Consider the following 18,847-nt stretch of genomic DNA (forward strand, 5'->3'; position numbering starts at 1 on the left):
GCTTTCTGTCCTGGGGACTCCTTGTGTGCAAGTGGGCACCACGTTAAGGCAAGCTGGGGGCCATGCCCCTGCAGGGGGCTGAGAGCACCCAGAGACCTTCCCCAGAACCGTGGCAAAGATGAAGGGGGAAAAAAGAAAGATTTGGATCAATAAAGCACCAGCTTGCCTGTGGGGAAATCTGTGCAGTGTCACCGGAGCAGCTTGGCCAACGCTGCCATGTTTAATCACTTCTGAGCGAGAGAGATGCTGAACACAAAAGGACTGCCCGCAAGGAGAGGGTTCCCGCCTGGGAAGCCTGTATTTACTTAGCTTTATTTATTTATTCATTCCCAAAGGGGCACAGCTCCATCTGCGTCCTGCTTTCGGCAGAGGAAATGGCTCCTCTGCCCCACTGCTGCAGAAATGCCAAGTGCTGGTGAAAGTCCTTTAGTGCAGAGGGAATAGAAGTGCCAGTGACTGTTAAATAATATTAAATATATACTTGTATCATTTATTTATTAAGATTTCCCTCCCTAGTCTGGCAAAAGCCTTTCAACACACCTGTTGTGTCTCTAGAAATGCATTTGGAATAGTTTGTGCAGTAAAATATTCAAATATTTAATTAGCATACAATAACCACTGTGTTAAATCCTACCACTGCATAGACAATTCCAGACTTAGTTAACAGCTCCAGTGACGTTTCTCTGGTTTGCTTCCCAGATGTTCTTGCCTCCTCTCATTCCAGATGGGGCACAGTGAATTGCATCTCCCTCAAAGTGTCCTGAGCTTCCCAGAGTATGGTGAACTTTTCCCCTGTTGCATTAGCAGGTCGAGCTGCTTTTTTATAAAATTATGGAAAGGTTAGAGTTGCAAGGGACCTTTAACACCTTCTAGTTCCATCCCCTGCCCCGGGTAGGGACACCTTCCACTATCCCAGGCTGCTCCAAGCCCTGTCCAGCCTGGCCTTGAAGAGTTCCAAGGACAGGGCAGCCTCAGCTTCTCTGGGCAGTCTGTGCCAGACCCTCATCACATTCATTGTAAAAAACTTATTATACCTGTTCTAAATCAACCCTCCTCAGTTTAAAGTCATTCCCCTTTGTCCTATCATCAAACCCAAGTTTAAATTGTTTTGATTATGTTTTATAACCTGGTCAGTTGATTTTTGTCTCTCGCCTGGGTGGGTGCAAGTGAGTCTGTGCAGTCCCAGAGTAGCAGTGTAAAGTCTGACTTTTTTTTTTTTAAAGCCTCTGCAAAACAAGCTGAATTGGGTTGATGTGGATTCAGCAGTTAAAAACATCAGAAAGGTTCCTCTGTGATGCAGCAAACAGCACATTAAAGATGATGGATACTGCTTTCCCTTTTTCAGGACTTAGAGCTGGAAGCTCTTGCTGCTTCCCAGGCAGAGGTGGGCGATCACTGCGCCTTTGCTTGGCTCTTCCCACCTCTGCAAAATGACAATGGTAATACCCCCTTGGCCTATTTTTGTTGTGGAGACCACACACTCTGTGTTTTTAGGGCACACACGGATTTCCTGGCTGGCAGTCCCAGTCTCACCAGGAGCACAGTGGGGAAATCATGATGATGTTGTAATTAATTGCATCTCCTCAATGGACCTGGCCATGGGCAGAGCATTCCCAGCTCTTTGTGGTCCCATGAGGAATGTGCTGTCCCCTTAGTGACACTGAAGCATATTAATATTTCTTCATATTGTCTTTGTGCCCTCCATTGTCCTGCCCTAGAGCCCCCTCTGTTTGGGAGCAGCTGATCCAGAGCTGTTCTCCAGTGCATGATTAGCAGATTAGCCATTGTGCCCAAAGCAGCAAAAAAATGAACTCCCAGAAGCCCTTCAAAACAGAGAATAATTCATTACCCACCTTGATTTCCACTTAAAATGTACTTTAACTACACTTCCAACTACAAACCCTAAATCACCATCATGTTCACAAAAAATCCATCATTTTTTATTTTATTGCACGGCACTGGCATGACATAATCCCTTCCAGAGCGTCTTGGAGTGCTTTACGGATCAATAAATTACTTACCTGCGCAGCAGAGGCATTGCGTGCAAGGCCATTGCAGTCATTCCGGCTTGGCGCAGCCCGGGAAGGTGTGGGAGGTGGGGAGAGGCAGGGAAGGGAGGCTCGGGAGTGGGGTCCAAGTCAGGATTTGGGGTGTTGGGCTGCAGCCCCAAGTGGGGAGATGAATCTGGCTCTCCCAGCAAGGGTGGAAGGTGCAGGTGATTTGTGGCTCTCCTGCAAAGCACTGCAGCAGGGTGCCAGTGCCTGCTAGGCTCTGGAGAAAGCCTGGAAATAAACCTGGGAAGGTGACAGTCTTTATTATATTCTGCAGGTGCAGGCTGAGAACAGCAGCTGATGGTTTTCCCTCCTATATCCCCAGCAGAAGATCTCCCAGCCCTCCCCAGCAGCCACATGGTGTCCTCTGCTCACACAGCAGCAGGAGCTGAGCGCTCCCTGCTTGCTCCTCATCCCTTCCCAGCCCCCTCCTCATCACCCCCATCCTGTACCTGTGTCCCCTCCTGGGAACAGGACCCCCTGTATCTGACTGCCTCCTGAGTGCTCTGGGTGGCAGTGACGATGCAGGGGGATGGCTTTCATCCCCACAGAATTTCCCTCCCTTTGCAGGGTGGTCGACCCTAGAAGCTCCTCAGCAGACTCTCTCTTCATGCCCAGCTCCTCTTGGGTGCTCCTGTGCTTACAAGGGCCTGGCAGAGAGCCTGCACAGCTGCAGGAAAAGCTGCAGGAGTTTGAAGGGGGTGGCTCGTGTTTTCTTGGGATGATGCAGCTCTGCTGGGAAGGGTTTGTCATAGCTAGGAGGACACAAGGAATGCTGGAAGTGGGGTGGGAAGAAGTACTGTCTCACACCACGGAGGAGTTTCTCAAGCCTCCCTAAAATGTCTGAAACCCCTCTGGCTACAGTTTCTTCCCACTTCAGCTGTGTCTTCTCTGCCCCCTCTTTTCCCTGTTTGTTCCTGCCAAGTCAGATGAGACTGATGGGCTACTGCAAAAATTGTCAAAGCAGAGGGAGGATGGAAATTCAGCCTCCTTCACCCACAGTCTAAGATTTGAGTTGAAGCAGAACCAGTTTCATTTTCCTTCTCCTCTTTGCATCATTGCAGTGTCTCCAAAAATCACCGAGATCTCTTCTGACATCTCCATCAACGAGGGCGGCAATGTCAGCCTCACCTGCATAGCCACGGGCAGGCCAGACCCAACAATCACCTGGAGACACATCTCACCCAAAGGTAAGAACCAAACCTTACCAGAAATATTTTGGGAAAGGCACAGCACTCCCTGTGAGTGACTGCAGAGTGGTCGGTGGCTCGTTCTGTTGCCAGGAGAGGGTGAAATGCACCAAAAAGATGTGACTCAACACAGGACTCGGTGACTTTGGTGGAGGAACATCCATCCTGGTGGTCTGGAAGAGGAGCTGATGGTTTTAGTCCTGCAGAGGACTGGCTGTAGGTGCCAGATTGGTGCTTAGAGATTTATGCAGTCAGGGAGTACTCTCTGTTGGAAAGGACACACAAGGATCATGGAGTTCCTGCATGGGGCACTCACACTGCACATTGAATGTGCTTGTTGGCCATGTTTTGAAAATTTTTCAGGCAATTCTTGCAGGTTGCTTCAAAGGAGGATTGTAAATAGTGCAAATGAGCAGGAAAACACATGAAGCATTAATTGGTGGCCTTGTTAATTGGTAAGCAAACCCTCAGCAGAACTGTGTGGGTGTGACTGCTGGGAAGCAAATTCCCAGGCGTGCAGGACCGTATAATTTCAACCCCCTTTCCCAGCTGCTTTTTGGCATTTGCTTTGCATTTTGCTGCCCTGTTATTCCCAGGCGGATGCGGGGTTCTCGTGGGTGAGCCGGGGGTGAGATCCGGAGGCTCTGGGTGGGATGAGCCGTGCGGCCAAGCGGCAATGCCTGGCTCTGAGGCTCTGATCCTGTCTCAGCGCTTCAGTTCCACCTCAGAGTCGTGTTTCCCCTGAGGTTTTACCAACATGGGCTGTTGTTCCAGACAACTGCCTCAAGCTCTCCTTGGGGACACCCATCCAGGCTGTCGGGCAGCCGAAGGAGCCGACGCAGGGGCGGCAGTGGCGGATGGCGCCGTGGCTGCTCTCCTGCTCAGCTCCTGACGAGGGCTGCGGTGTCTCACTGCAGCTCCATTGATTTTTTGCTATTTGTCTGTGCCGGAGCGAATGGCTGGGCCAGATCCATCACTCTGCAAAGCCCAGGCAGAGCGAGCTGAGTTGGCGGCATCTCAGCCCTTTCCCTTGACAGGAGCCTCTACAAACCATTCCCCCAGAGCACATGTTGGCTGTAGGTGGTCTTGCTTCTGAGCTGGTGGCTTTGGTCAGGGTCTGTGCATGGATCCATGCTCTCCTCCCCATCCCCAAGTGTCTCTCTATGGAATCAAAGTTGCTGTCACTGTGTGTCACCATCAGGCAGCATTTATGGTTGAAGCAGTCCACGTGTTCCCATCTTGTAGCCTCTTCTTCCTTCTCTTCCCTTTGTCTACCCTGACAACATATTTTTGTTTTGCTCAGCCTCCTCAGTACCTGTTTTTCACAAGCATCTTGTTTTCCCACAGCCCCACTCTCCTTCCTACATTCCCTCCTGCTCCTCAGAGCCCTTGTCTCCCACTCATGTGCCCCTTGCTGCCTTCTCCCACATGCCATCCATCCAGTCCTAACCAGGCTCCCAGCTCCCGATGCCTCTGTCTTTCACAAGGGCTATTTTCTGTGTTTGCTGCCATCCAGCAGGTTTTTTTCCCCAGGGAATCTTTACATGCGCTTGAACCAGATGTTTCCATTTTACTTAGGACTTAGCTGCTATGGAAACTGAGGATGCACCAGGAGAGGAAGAGTGAGCTAATCAGAAATTACCTGTGGCGCTGTGTAATTTGCAGCAGCAGCTCTTTCCTGATTTTGGCCATGATTAGGCATTCTGCTTTCAAAACTCAAAGGAACAAATGATCACAGAGATTTACCAGAGCCTGGTCTCTTGCTGATGGAGGGTGATGAGCCCAGAGGTGGCCCAAGACAACTTCCATGGCTGCCCAATTCTATGGGCAGTTCCTCTGTTTCTAGGTCTGCCAAGCCACCAAGGGGAACCTCTACTTCTCCATTTTGCATTCACCACACAGAGCAAAGATGAAGATCGGAAGTGTGAGGGCTGAAATGAGAGCCAGAGAAAATGCATAGAGGTGCTATAGCATATCTGGGATGCAGGACACATTCTAATTCAGAGTGTCAGGGGCAAGCAAAACCCAAAGCTTGCTGCTGGCCCCTCTTGGTTGTTCTTCTACTCATCCCATGGGAAGTCTCAAGCGAGCTGCCTCCTGTTCCTTCTCACCATCTTCCTCCATCTCTCTTGACGTGGTAGAGAAAAGAGACAAGGGAGAATTGTTTGAGAGAATGCTGGTGCATAATTTAAGAGTTTACACAGCGGGTGGGGAAGTGGCTGTCAGCAGTGCTGCCTGGGACAGGCTGTGGCAATGCTGTGTGTGCCAGGCACGGCTGCACCAGGAGCTGAAGGACCGTCCCCGAGCTGACACTGGCGAGTGTTGCTCTGTGCAAAGCCACTTCACAGGTTTTATGATTTCCTTGGCACCTGCGAGCACACAGTGCACCTCTTGGTGGGAAATGGAGCAGATAAGAGTGTTTGCTCACCAGGGAGTGCATGGGCAGGCCTTTCAGAGACGTACACTGAAAGCAGCCCAGCTCCCTGGTGACTGATCTCACTTGAGACCCTTTTCCAGCCACTCCAGCCTCCTCTGACTGCTTGGCTGTTCTGTCTCTGCTCCAATGAATTTGCATTCAGTGACTTGGGCTGGTAAACCCTGCTGGATTTTCCTGACTACAGCTGTTGCCATGTTCTAGGAGTCATGAAGACGATTTTGGAAGCTCTTTTTTGGTTTGGGGACTGGAGGAGTTCCTGCAGCTAGGATTAGGAGATCAAGTTCATGGTATAACTCAAGAACTCAGTGAACCTGAGCAAGAGAGTTTTCTGCTTCTGATTTTGTGAAATGCAGGCATGCTGGCCCTGTTGGTGCCTCCGTCAGTTCTCAGACCTTGGTCCTACCTGTGCCCATCCTCATCATCCTGCATGAACAAAAGCAGGCTTCTGGCTCTGGAGAAGTGTTTTCTGAGCCTGTGACCAGTCCAAATAAGGTGTAATACAGTCTGTCTTCTGTCCTTCTGCTTCACTTCTCTCTATCTTATTTTATTTCTCCTCCCAGTAATGCCGTATTAACTCACAGCAACTCCTGTTAATGCAGCTGAACAGATTGAGGTGGAAAAAGAAGTGAAGCTGCTGGAGTCACAGCTTCTTCTGCCTCAGCAGAGGAGGTTTAACAGCTTTGAGGCTCTGTCCTGGGCTTGGATGTCCATCTGGCATCACAGGTACCAGCAGAGCTGCCAGGCACTGGGGCTTCACAACTCAGCTCTCTGAAACTGCTGTGAGGTGCCAAGATCTGGCATGGGATGGGGCAGCTCAGACCTTTGGGACGGCAATTAAGAGAAGCATCTTGAGGGTGAAGGGAGGGAGCAAAAGAGGGAGAGAATTACGTAGATAACAGCGGCCTGGATGTAACACCTGGCATGAAGGCAGCAGCATGTGGCCAGAGGAGGTAGAAGTTGCATAGACCTGGACTAAGCGGTCTGAAAGGCAACTCTCTGTGTGCCTGTAAACATTAATTTTGCACCCTTAGGTGCTGAGCACGTCTGTATTTCCAAGTCTTTGGCTGGATTACAGTCCCCAGCCTCAGTGCTGATGCTGTCTGTAAACTGCAGCGAGGTCTTCTAGTTAATAGCCTGGTTTTGGTCACTCAGGTGTTTCCATAGTTACTGGGCTTTTTATTTATTTTTGGGGGGTAACTGATGTTGTCATGGCGATTGTCATATTGTCAGGCCAGTTTTCATCTCTCAGTGGATGAAGGCTGAGATTTCTTGGCTGGGAAAATGCACAGCACGCCGGGCCACCGGGCTCAGGGTGACGCCAAGGCACTGGCAGAGAGCGTGGCACCACGTTGAGCTATCCAGGGGATATTTATCTGTGCGGCAGACACAAAACTAGTCATGCCTCCCATTCAGCTTGGGAAATGTGCCAAGGAATTGAAGTGAGGGATCTTCTAGGAGGAATGGAGGCTCAGCAGACTCTGTCCCAAGAGAAGCAGACACAGTTTAGCAGTAATGATGAGGAGGGCTGTGTGGGCAGACAAATGGGGCTATGACAGGGCCAGGGGCACAAGGAAAGGGTTTAAAACTGGGGATGTGCATGTGGATCCCTTCACTGGCTTATCCAGCACTGCTCTGCCACACACAGACATCCCGAGCCAGAGGCTGCATCCAAGTCGTCATCCTTAATGACCCTTGATGGACTTTTCTGCCATGGTTTTATCTAATTGCTTTTTGATTATTGCTGTAGTATGATGGATTCTGGTGTGAGGCTTAAGACAGTGGCTGCCAGGGTAGGAAAACATTATGGTTTGGCTGATGGTGTATTTACTAGTAAGAGGTCTGGTCGAGAGGTCTGTGTGGTGGGAATCCCTCATTAATCTCAGGATTAAGCTGGGTGCTGAAAGCTGGATCCCGTGCAGAGCTGGAGTCCTGAGCTGAGGCTGAGCTGTCATTTGTGGAGCAAGTGATGCCTCAGTGCTACAAGGCAGAGACTGGGGAGATGCTCAGAGGATCCTGATGTGGCCACATCCAGGATATCCCCCATGATCAGCCTGTTTAACCTCCGCGGCCTCCCTGGAAGAGGTACAATCGCAGTCCCTTGTCTCACAGAGCTGTGGGAGGATAAACACATTCCAGACGTGAGGCACTCAGACACAGCAGTAATCACAGCTCGTATACACACTTAAGATAGATGAGACACGGTGGCCTGATGTAGCAGAGGTCTCATGAGATCATCTGTCTATACATCAGCAGCAAACCAGCAAAGGGACTCTGGGAGAAGTCTGGTATATTTGGATATATTGATTCTCCCTGGTCTTGGCAAGGTTTAAAACAAGAGGACAAACATCTGCAAAAAATATCTGGCTTGAAGAGGTGCTTGTCCCTGGGAAGGGGAGACATCCTCCCATCTCAGAGGTTTGTCCATTAAGCACATTGCCTGCTATCTTCATCCTCCCTGGAGAGGAGGCAGAGGATATTTATAGGTTGGACACCAGATCTGGAGCCCAGCTGGGAGGCACAGGGAGATGGGGATGCACTTGGGTGGGAAAATCTCTTCCTTTTGCTTCTGTGCTGCCTTTTTCCTCCCCTGATCAGCTGCACGTGCTTTGAGATTGCTCCCATTAGCCCGGCCTTGCGTCACCTCGTTAATGGAAGACCAGAGAGCTGTGTCCTCTCCTGGCCCTTTTAGCAGGGAAATACCTCTCAGAGGGAGCAGATGGTTCATGTAAGGCTCCTTCTGTGTTCATCCTGGGTCTTGTATCTCTGCTCTGCCTCTTTTCTGCTTTAGAGATTTGCTTTGAGCCAAGATGAGTGATGTGTCAAAGGAGGGAAGCGAGTGCTCCTGCTGTGTGATAGAGCTCAGAGCCCAGCCTGAGCTGCTGGCTCTGCATGGGATGGGATGGGATGGGATGGGATGGGATGGGATGGGATGGGATGGGATGGGATGGGATGGGATGGGATGGGATGGGATGGGATGGGATGGGATGGGATGGGATGGGATGGGATGGGATGGGATGGGTAGGGTTTGGATGAGTTGGGTTGGGATGGCCACCATGTTGTACATGCTGTTCCGCCTCACTTTACTACATGTGTCCCTCCTGTATTTTGGGGCCTGGGTTACTCAACAGAGGTTCAACAGACACACTTTATGGCCAAGCACCTTGTCCTCCTTCCTAGAGGCAGTTGCAGGCCTGGCCTCTACTGTATTAACTGGAGCATTTCAACTGGCTCCAATCCTGTCGGCAGCTCAACCGTCCCCTTGTTTACTGTTGAAATAATTACTGCTTTGCCATAATATTAGCTCTGAGCCGTGACTCCATTACCATTATCGCCGGAATATTACCCATTTATTATCTCCCAGCAACCCTGGAAGATGAACACTAGGCTTCAGAGACCAATTGTTTTACAACAGACAGGATCTTGGTGTGCATTGTTTAATGAGGTAAACTACATTATAGCCAGCATTAATTTGGCTGCGGTGCTCTCCACTAAATCATTGTTAACCTGTAAATCTGCCACCACTTTTGATACTCCTTTAATCAACATGTGCCAGATGGAGCAGCCGGGCAAAGGGTCAGCAGTGGTCCGGCTCTGCTTGTATCATGTAGGATACACAAATAGGAGAAATTCATAGGGTGAAGTGGCCATGGAGAAGCAGCACTTTGGGATGGACACGGTGGTTTTTGTGTGGTTGTGGTGATGGAGGCAACTGGCATTGCCATGGGTTGCTTGAGAAGAGTGTGGACCCATATGACCACCAGCAAGATCCTGACAGGGATCAGGGGAAATATTCAGCCTGTTGAGTGCCAGCAGCTTCCCCATCAGCTCCCATGGGAGAGGGATCTGACCCAGCAGGAGAGAGAGTCTGGTGGAATCATGACATGGGCTCCAGGTTGTTTTTCTCCAAGGAATGACTAAAACTTCATTAGCATGGCATGTGTGGAGCTTCTTTTAGCATTTCCCTTCCTGATGCACCCTAGTTCCTCCTGCTTGTTCAAAGTAATGGGAAGATTATGTACTTTTATGTGTATAAAAGTAATATTTTTGGTTCCCTGCATGGTGGAAATGAACTCTTGGAGCTGATTTTGCATATTTGGCATAGCTACCTCTAAAATATGCATCTTGGTACAAAAATAAAAAGACCTCTTCCAGCTACAAATGAGGCAATGTCTTTCCCTTAGGAAAAGGGGAGGGGGGAAAAAACCCTCTTGGTTTCAAGACATTCCCTAAATACAGCTTTGCAATGTCACACTTTCCCAGTTTGCCAGAGGCAGAGAGGGATCTGCTCCTCATCACGGTTTGGGGAAGCTACCCTAATAGCAGGAAAAAAACAGAAAGCCTTGCCTGCATCCCCAAATTTTTTCCTTTGCCTTATCCCCTTGGTCCCTGATCACCTTTCCCACAAAGGTGAGATCTACTGAGGAGTTACAAATGCTCTGATCTGTGCTCTGCACGACGTCTCCCTGCAGCAAGAACGGGGTAAGTTAATGGCATGGTGGGACAAAGTGGACAAAACCCAACACACCAGCAGTGTCAGCTTGTTGGATTTTCCATCTCTTTACTGCTGAACACAACTCCCTATTTCCCAAAAAAATGCGTGGCTTTGTGTTGCTCCCTGCCTGGGACTCTCCTTTCATTCATCTGGCCTGGGGAAGAGCAAGGGACAGGAATGTCTGAGATCCAGAGATCTCCACGCAAATTAAAACCTTTTATCAGCCCCTAATAGCTGTGCAAACTAATTATATTTGGGCCAAACTTTGCCAGTGACTCCCCTGAGGTATTATTATAAAAATCTGAGCTGTGGAAATGCGTCCCCATTCTGTCAACACCAGGTCGCTCCAGCTATAGAAAACTCTGCTCTGGCTCCTTTTAGCTCCCGTGATGTGCTTTGCATAAGCTGCTGCTGTTGTTTTCAGGAAGGAGAGAGCCTGGCTGGGCTGTGTCACACGTGGCCCAGGTCTGCTGAGCCAAGGACACGACTGTGTGCTGGGTAATAGCACTGAAATATTTATTTCTACAAGCCCTGCCGGCCTGGCTCAGTTTGTGGCCATCAGCGGGACTTTGGGGCTGTGGGTGCACAAGTACTTCCATCCCTGGAGAAATGGGATGTGGTGGGAAGGATGCTGGAGAGATGGGGATGCTCAAACACGGCAGGCAGGAAATGGGATGAGCAGCCCAAGGAGGAAGCACATGAGGCTCTCTGTGGATGGTTTTCCCAGTGCCAGTTCCTTGCTGGGTGGCTCCTTGTGGTGCTGGACTTGATTTCCACCCAAATTTGTTCTTTCTTTCTCCTGGCATCACCATTTGCTCCATTGTTTGCCTCATAACCTTGTTCCCAAGCTTGCACGGGGTACGGTACCAAAGACAACCCCCATGTTCACCCACCTCCACTGTCCACAGATGGAGGCAGCACAAGGAAATGCTTTGAGCCAAACTTCCCAGTGGGAAGGAGGTTTTTGCCCTGTGCCACCATTCCCCCACCATTCTTGTGCTCCTCCTGGGGCACAGATTGCCGGCTAATGGGGCGGAGCTACTGCAAGCACTCTCCATTAATGGAGCAGAATATAAACAGAATAAAGCCTTCATTTCCCGGGCTGTGATTTCATTATTAATATACTTTACAGTTCACAGGTTGTTCATTTGCTTCCATGTTTTCTCAGCTGGTGTAATCTGCTGCGCGGAGTGAGAAGAGTCATAAAATTTCCATTTCCAGTTGAATGTGCGTCCAATTCGCCATGAAATGTTTCTCTCTGTCGTGAATATAAAGTGCCCGAGGAGTCAGTGGCCCCAGGATTAAGCAGGGCAGGTTGCCAGCCCCTCTCTGTGTCCCAGGGGTGCAGGAGAGAAGTGGGTGTAGAGAAGGAAGGGTGACAAGGCAAAGTGGGGGGACTGAGGGAAAGACCATGTGGCAGAGGGAGGAAGAGGTAAAAGAGGAGAAGAGAAAGTGAGGATAGAGGGAAAGGGAGGAAATTGAGTAGCAAAGAAGCTTCAAGGAGGGATGTGGAGGGCAAAGGATACTCTGACAGGACTGACCTACACTCACCTCCTTGTTTCCCTGTGCCATCACCTTGACACTTGTCAGGGAAGATGTTGCACCAGTGTTTGCCCCAGTTTGTAAATCAGTTGTTGATGTCAGTGCTCAGTCACTGCCATGGGCCTTGGGGCTGTGCCCTTCCCCTGGCCTGGATATGCGTAGAAGAAAAATCTTATTGTCTCTGGTGAGGCTGAGAAATGCTGCTGTGCTTGTAAGGGCAAGGATCTGGAACGTGCTGGCGAGCCAGAGTGGCTCAGCTGCCCCGTTCCAAGCTGGAGAACAGCAGTGAAGCTACAGCCACGGAGCTGTAGCACCATTGCAGACACAGAAAAAGGGTTTTTCACGTGAATTTCGGAAGAAAAAAAAAATCCTGTTCTGTTCATGTTAAAGAGCCAGCAGGAAATTTGTTGTGTATTTAGGGTATTTAATGGCTTGTAGCCAAGCAATGCGTTTCTGGGACAAGGAAGCAGAAATTTGGGCAGTTGTGGCAGGTGGCCATGCCCCGAGGCTGGGAAGGTGGTGGGACCAGCAGTGCCATGGAGGGGTGCCCACAGCTGCAGCGCCACTGGCAGTGGGCACATCTGGCAGTACATCTGGCTGCAGCTGGAAGTGGTGAGAGATGTTCCCTGGTTACCCCTCCCCAGCCTTGCAGTAGTAGCACAGGATGTGCTGTCACTGCTGGGAAAGGGGACAAAAAGACAAATCATGGTGGCATGCCCAGGCTGTGGGGGTAACTTGGGCGCTGCCCCGAGCCGATGGCATCGTTTCCTTCCGACTCTTTGCTGAAATTACTTCAGCCACAGCATTCCTCACTGCAGGGAAAAAAATGCTTCTTCCTTTCCCATCTTCTCTCGGTTGAGTCAAGATAATAATAGTCTTTTTCTGATCCCCTGAACTTTCCCATCTGCTTGGTAAAACAATGGCAATTCTTTTTCCTCCTGGCCTCTCTCTCTGTCTTCCTCTCTTTTATTTTTATTCTCCTACGGTATAATTTAAAGCCAGAGCAATGCTGTAGCCCATGGGTTTTTCCCCTTCCTGTGACACACTGCTGTTATTTAAAATGGCATTTCCCTTGCAGAGCAGTGCCTCCCGCTGCCCTCCCAGCTCCTGTAGCAGGGCCAATACCTACACAGGGGCCTGAGGAGGGGATGATGGGCTCCAAGAAAGGGCCTCAGCCCAGCCTCTAGTCCCCCAGTCTCAGCCACCCAGCATCACACATCCCTGAAATTCCTGTCACAACCACCCCATCCCCCTTCCCCAGGCCCAGGGCATCCTCATCAGCCCCCCAGAGCCCCAAACCCATCCAACTCAGCACCCCTGCATTTCCCTGGCTTTGCTCAGCAAGCCACAATACTGTGAGTGATCCTTCAGAAATGGAGACATCAGTGCCATAAAACACAAGGGACAGAGCAAGGCCACTGGGCTGGAAAATAGCGTGTCTGAAAAAATAAAGATGGGATAAAGATGATGGAGAGGCGACAGCGAGTCTCACCCTGCCATGATTTAGATGACTCTGGGGGGTGAAGAGTGGTCAGGGGGTCCCAGGGGAAAAAGAGGGATGGAAAATATCCCCCATTTGCAGAAAGTTGTGGCAGCGACAGAGTCCAGGCTTGCCATGAGCTTCCTGCTGGGATATGTGTGGAGAAGGGAGAGATTCCCAGATCCCCATGACTTCTTGCCAGCACTGGGGATGGATTTAGCTGACACTTGATGCTTATTTTTTTACTCTAATGCCATTATGCCACTTGCTTCCCATCTGAGGGATATTTCCCTAATGCGGCTGAAATACAGCTTAGCCGAGGTTACAGCCATTTAACGCTTTGCATTGCAATTGCTTCTTAAGAGCTTGTCCTGTGGAGAAAGCCTTGGGGTTTAAATTTCCAGCCGGAGGGACCCTTCGGTCCTGGCTGCCAGCAGCTCTTTTTCACACCAATCCAGAGGAAAACAGAGTGCCTGGAGCTTGGCAGGGGTTGGGAATGCTTTCTCCTGCACAGCAATGTGGTCACATGGAGTGGTTGGGAAGGGACGTGGTGGATCTCCCATGGAATTTTTTCAGGTTCTTTGCAAAGCACCTGCAGATAAACAGGCAGGAGCAACCTTGGTTCTTGCTCTCCTTGCCAAGCCCTGTGCACCACAGCTTCTCCTAGAGCCAGCAAGGAAGCTGCCAGAAATGGGATGAGCTCCAGAGGAGCCAAGTTGCAACAGGATTTAATGGAGGAGCAGCGTTCCCACAAACAGGATGCGTGTTTGAGCGATTTTCTCCAGCAGCATCTGTCGCTCTCCAACATCTTGGTAGCATTGCAACAAATTATTTAACCACTACCCACTGTACCCCATCTGTTAGGCAGTCCCTCCACATGGATGGGGCCCTACTTCCCACCTTTCCAGAGGAACTCACCGGCAAAGGCTGAGCGCCAAACAACAGGACAAATTAAATCAAAAGCACAGCTTCGGCACCCAGGGGGAAAATGCACATCAGCTTTGACTTATTGCATGGCGCACGCTTACAAGAGAGAAGCAGCGGCTTTTGTCACTGCAAGGGGCCATGAAAAATGAATTAGGGCCGCTGCTGGGAGAGGGCATGCAGGAGAATCTTTCATTCCAGCAACACTGTCCTCTCTCACCTTGGAAGCAGCTACGGGGATAAAACCACAGGGAGGAAGGAGGAGTAAGGAAAGGAAGGAGAGAGGACTTTGTGTTGGATGGTCTGGGCTGTGGAAGAGACCATGGTAGGAAGAGTGGAGCCAGGAGCAGTGTTGGTGCTCAGGCAGGAGCTGCTGGGAGATGCTGTCTCCTCAGGAGCTCTCTGGAGAGGGTTTGGCTCTGTGGGAGCCTCGACATTGATTTTCATGTACCTTTTGCATTTGTTTTTGCAAGGAGGCAGAAAAGCTCCGTGGGAAGTGGCTCCATGCCAGTCACAGCTTCAGCCGAGCATCAGTCCCTCCCAGTGTCACTACAAGGGTCACCCTTGCTTTTCCAGGGCCAAGGAGAAAGGGATCCAGCTCACGCTGGTGATAATGGGTGTCATTAAGAACAACAGTCCTCTAATGAGCCCTACACCCATCTCTGCTGCAGATCTGACACTATGTAAGCTCTTTGTGAACTGTAGCCATTGCTAATTTGCTCTAACAGGGTGGCACATGCCCTCTGGACCTTTTCCTGGGGTCCAGTGTCCTCCTCCCAGGAGGAGGCAGAGGCTGAGAGAGGCTGAAGACAGTCGCTGCCACTTTGCTGAGCCTTGAGCTGCCTCTGAGCCCTCCCTCTCACCAAATAAAAGAGCTCATTCTTTATTCGACTCATTTACTCCTGAGTTAGAGCCTCGTTCAAGGGTGGTTGGTCCCTGAGTTGTTTTGTTTTGTTTCTTTAAATATTAATTTCCATAATCCATTTATTTCCCAAGGAACTACTTCTTGCAAACAAAAGGTTTAATGCTCCTCTTTTATTCCTGGTAACAAATAAGTTGTCTGAGACGTGCAAAAATCCCGGCAGCAGCGAGCCGTGCTCTGGCTGATGCCACAATCCATGCTAAGGATGCACAGGGATGGGGGAGATGTATCCCTGAGGGATCACAGGTGCCACAGCAGCATCTCCCTGGAGGTGCTCGCCCAGAGAGGGAGGGCAGCAAGCCCAGCCAGCACTGGGAAGCCCCCACAACCCGGGATTCCAATCTTTTGCATGGAGGCGTCTCTGACATGCCTTTTTGAGATGGAAGATTTGAGAGCCGAAGGCCAGGAAGCACAATAGAAGATAGACTGCTTGTACCTCATTGTCTGGAGAATAGATGGGCTGCAGGCTCCCGGAGAATAGGAGCTGCCACTCAGGTGGCTTTAATAGAACAGGCGGCAGATAGATTTCAATAAAAGAAATGAGTATAAATATTGTTAGCGGAGAATAGAGGGAAAGTGAAAAAGATCTTGTTTAACGAGTCACAGTGGGAAACTTTCAAGGACTTTTAAGCTAAAAACTCTTCACAATGGTGCTGTAATGGATGGCTCAGGCGACTTGGCTGCTCTGCATAGCATCGGTGCAGGGAGCAGAGTGGGCAGGTGTCCCCAGAATACTGCAGGGAAGGGCACGGCACGGAGTCAGGGACTGGTTTGGGTTGGAAGGGACCTTGAAGACCATCTCATTGCCATGCTCTGACATGGACAGGGTCACCTTCCACTAGACCAGGTTGCTCAGAGCCCCAGTGCCTTGCTTTCGCTGTCCCTGGAGTTAATGCCAATATATGGACTCTGTGTGACCACAGGCTGAGTGACCAGGAGACGTGGTGGCATCTGGAATGTCTCTGCAGGTCACCAGTCCCTGTGACTAGTGAGATTTGTGGCATGTGTGGCACCTAATAGTAAATATCAGAGTTGTATGAGATACGATCCCCTCCAAGGGTGATCTCAGAGGTACACTGAGAAAATGGAGACACAAATGTGGGTCCCGGCTTAGCTCCAGCTCTGCATTAAGGAATAGAAGTTGAGGAATGTGTCTTTCCTGCCTTCATGACGGCTCCGTGTTGGGATGTGCCTGTCAAAATCCCCATGTCCTGACCCTGTGGTCCCAGAGATGGGACCTTCAGCAGTAGTCACCTGTGCTCATGTCAGCACAAAATCAGGCCTGGGCAGGTCCTCCCTTGTATCTTGGAACAAAACTCAAGGCACTTTCAGCTCACCAATGCCCCAAAATGCTGGAAGGGGAAGAAAAACCACAGTACTGCATGGCCACAGGCCAGGAGAGGCTCCCACAGCCCCAGGGAGGAGGGGACACTGATACCAGTGGAGGAGAAGGACTTTATGTTGAGGATTTTATGGCCACCCCTCTCCTTCAAAGCTTGTGCTGCTGTGCACAAGGAGCTGTGAGAGTTCCCCAGATCCAATGTAATGAAGGGTCTGAGTAAGGAAAACATGATGTTTTCTCTCTGTTTGGTGACACCAGACACAAATGGTGACCGTCACCACCCTGGGGCGTGAGGATAAGGAGGGACCTCAGACTGTAGCAGTGGAGTGAGCTCCTGCCAAGCTCCCACATCCCTGAGTGCTGTGCAGTGCCAGACAGCGAGTGCACCATCCCCTGGGGCTTCGCACAACATCAGGCCATGGAAACATGCTAATTAACATGGAAAAGCATGTCAGAGGAGAGATTTCCTTCCTTGTCATCAGGAAACTTCAAAAACAGTGGCTTGGCCCTGTGTAAGCACAACACAGACTCTGATACGCTGCGTGCCCGTTTCTGGGGAGATGGTCCCGCTTCTGAAAGCTTGTGAACATGAGGAACAGGAGGTGTGTACCCCATACCTCACGTAGGTGTGCTTCCTAAATGGGTTGTTCAGCTAAGGGGGGTCACAGATAGAAATGGGCTTGAGCCTGCAGTTCAGGGATGCAATATTCACAAGAGGAGGAAAGGACTTTGTCTGGGTCGATAGGGTAATCTTAAAAAAAAAAAATCATTTTCTGAATGATTGCGCTGGATGGTTTCCAGCAGGTTAATTATCCCTAATCTTTGTCCACTGGAGCGTGGCAGCTTCAAGCTGGCACAGGGGGGCTGAAAAGAGGGGGTGCACGGAGGGGATGCTGCCCTAGCTGGGGTCATTCACCTGATCAAACAAAAATGGGGAAGGGAATTTCAGAAAGGCCTGAACTTTGTTCCTTACATGTTAATTGAGCCATCAGGAGAGGTAATAGTGCTTAATAAGAGGTGAAGCAGGTGCATCCCCCAGTTTGGCTGGGGCGTGTACTGGAGGCAGCCTTAGCTCTTGTTTACCCACTCACCTGGGGCTGTGTCCTTCCTCCTTTGAGAGGGATTTGGGGTGATTTGGGGTGGTTCCTTTCCCCTCCCGCTTCCCCATCTGCTCTGATTTTACTCAATCTCCCATCCTGCACTTTTCCTCTCGCTGCTGCATGAAGGAGGGGTGAAGCAGGTCTCAGGTGCCAACAATTCTCTTATTACCTTTGTGTGTTTTATTTATTTACCATAAACTGTTATAGGATGGCCATCAGCACTGCATTGGGGTGACGTTTGAAATATATGGCTCTCGGGTTTAGTGCGTCACTCGGAGCCAGGAGTCTGCACGATGTTAATTTTTATTGCCAGAAGTAGCCATAAATTGATAGTTGAGAATTGCTGTAGGGACTGTAATTAACTAGTTACTATTTCACCTCCAAAAGGAGCAATGTTTCACGCTCTTACTTTTACTTATCTGGAATCAGCTGCTGTCAACATCCGCTGAAGCCAGTATAAAGATTTATAGACCTTGGAGGTAAATATTGACTAATGGGCAGCTTGGCTTAATGTTCACCTTGAAGGACAATAAATTGTGCTATTGATTGAAGCGAGATGTCAATATCTGCATTGTTGTAAACATTTTAATAAAATTATCCCCATAAAATATTCTATTTCTTTGGCTCATCCTGGCCACTGGGATCAGTGCCTGGAAAATGCAGCAGCACAGTGTAGAGGGCACGGCAGTGCTTTGGGATCACTGGTGGGACTCTGAGCACCCAGAGACCAAACCTGCTGTGGGATCACTGTTAAGCTTGTGCCTTTGGGCTCTAGAGGTGAAAATCTTGCAGCCCTGGGTGGCTGGGCTGGCTCAGCTTAATCTGAGGTGCAGGGAGTCAGTATGGACACAGGGAAGAGCTCCAAGGAAGATTTTTAAATGGCATCACAGGCAGCCTTCAGCCAGGGAAAGCTGTGAGCAGCATCCTAGAGACCTGAACATGGCTGCAACAGTGAGCCAGGGGACAGTGGCATGTAATTAATTTGGGAACATGTGTTCACTTTCTGGTGAGTTATTATCTTGTCAGAGGCTCAATGGAACCAAACGGGGAGGAGGAGTCAGAAGGGAGATGAGTCAGGATGGGAAAACAAGGAGAAGTGAGGGAAGGAGAAAGGCATGGAGGGAGGAATATGGATGCAGGAGGCATATGCCCACACCTCATTGCATCCATGCTGTGTGGGACCCCAAGCACAGCTTGGCCATCTGTTGGGCTTGCCTTGGTGCTCCGTGCCACACCAGGACCTCTCCTCTGTGGCTCCTCCGCTGCCGTGATGGTCAAACTTCCCTTCCCTGAGGCTTTTAACAGAGATCTGCAGAGCAAGTCCCAAATACTGTGCATGGTGGTCTGTGTGCAGCTTCCTGCTCACT

At 50.1% G+C, this 18,847-nt stretch overlaps 1 protein-coding gene across 8 annotated transcripts in view; it reads left to right on the forward strand.

Annotated features, from left to right (window-relative positions):
* Positions 1–18,847, forward strand: part of LOC100226286 (protein CEPU-1) — a 363,323-nt gene that overhangs the window by 332,265 nt on the left and 12,211 nt on the right. For all 8 annotated transcript variants that reach the window (XM_041720916.2, XM_030290832.4, XM_072918168.1 and 5 more), the window contains one exon: positions 3,116–3,241. In XM_041720916.2, the coding sequence (XP_041576850.1) occupies positions 3,116–3,241 (126 nt within the window). The remainder of the gene's footprint in view (positions 1–3,115; positions 3,242–18,847) is intronic.

The sequence above is a fragment of the Taeniopygia guttata genome, chromosome 24 (genome assembly GCF_048771995.1).
Source record: "Taeniopygia guttata chromosome 24, bTaeGut7.mat, whole genome shotgun sequence".
NCBI classification, from domain to species: Eukaryota; Metazoa; Chordata; class Aves; order Passeriformes; family Estrildidae; genus Taeniopygia; species Taeniopygia guttata.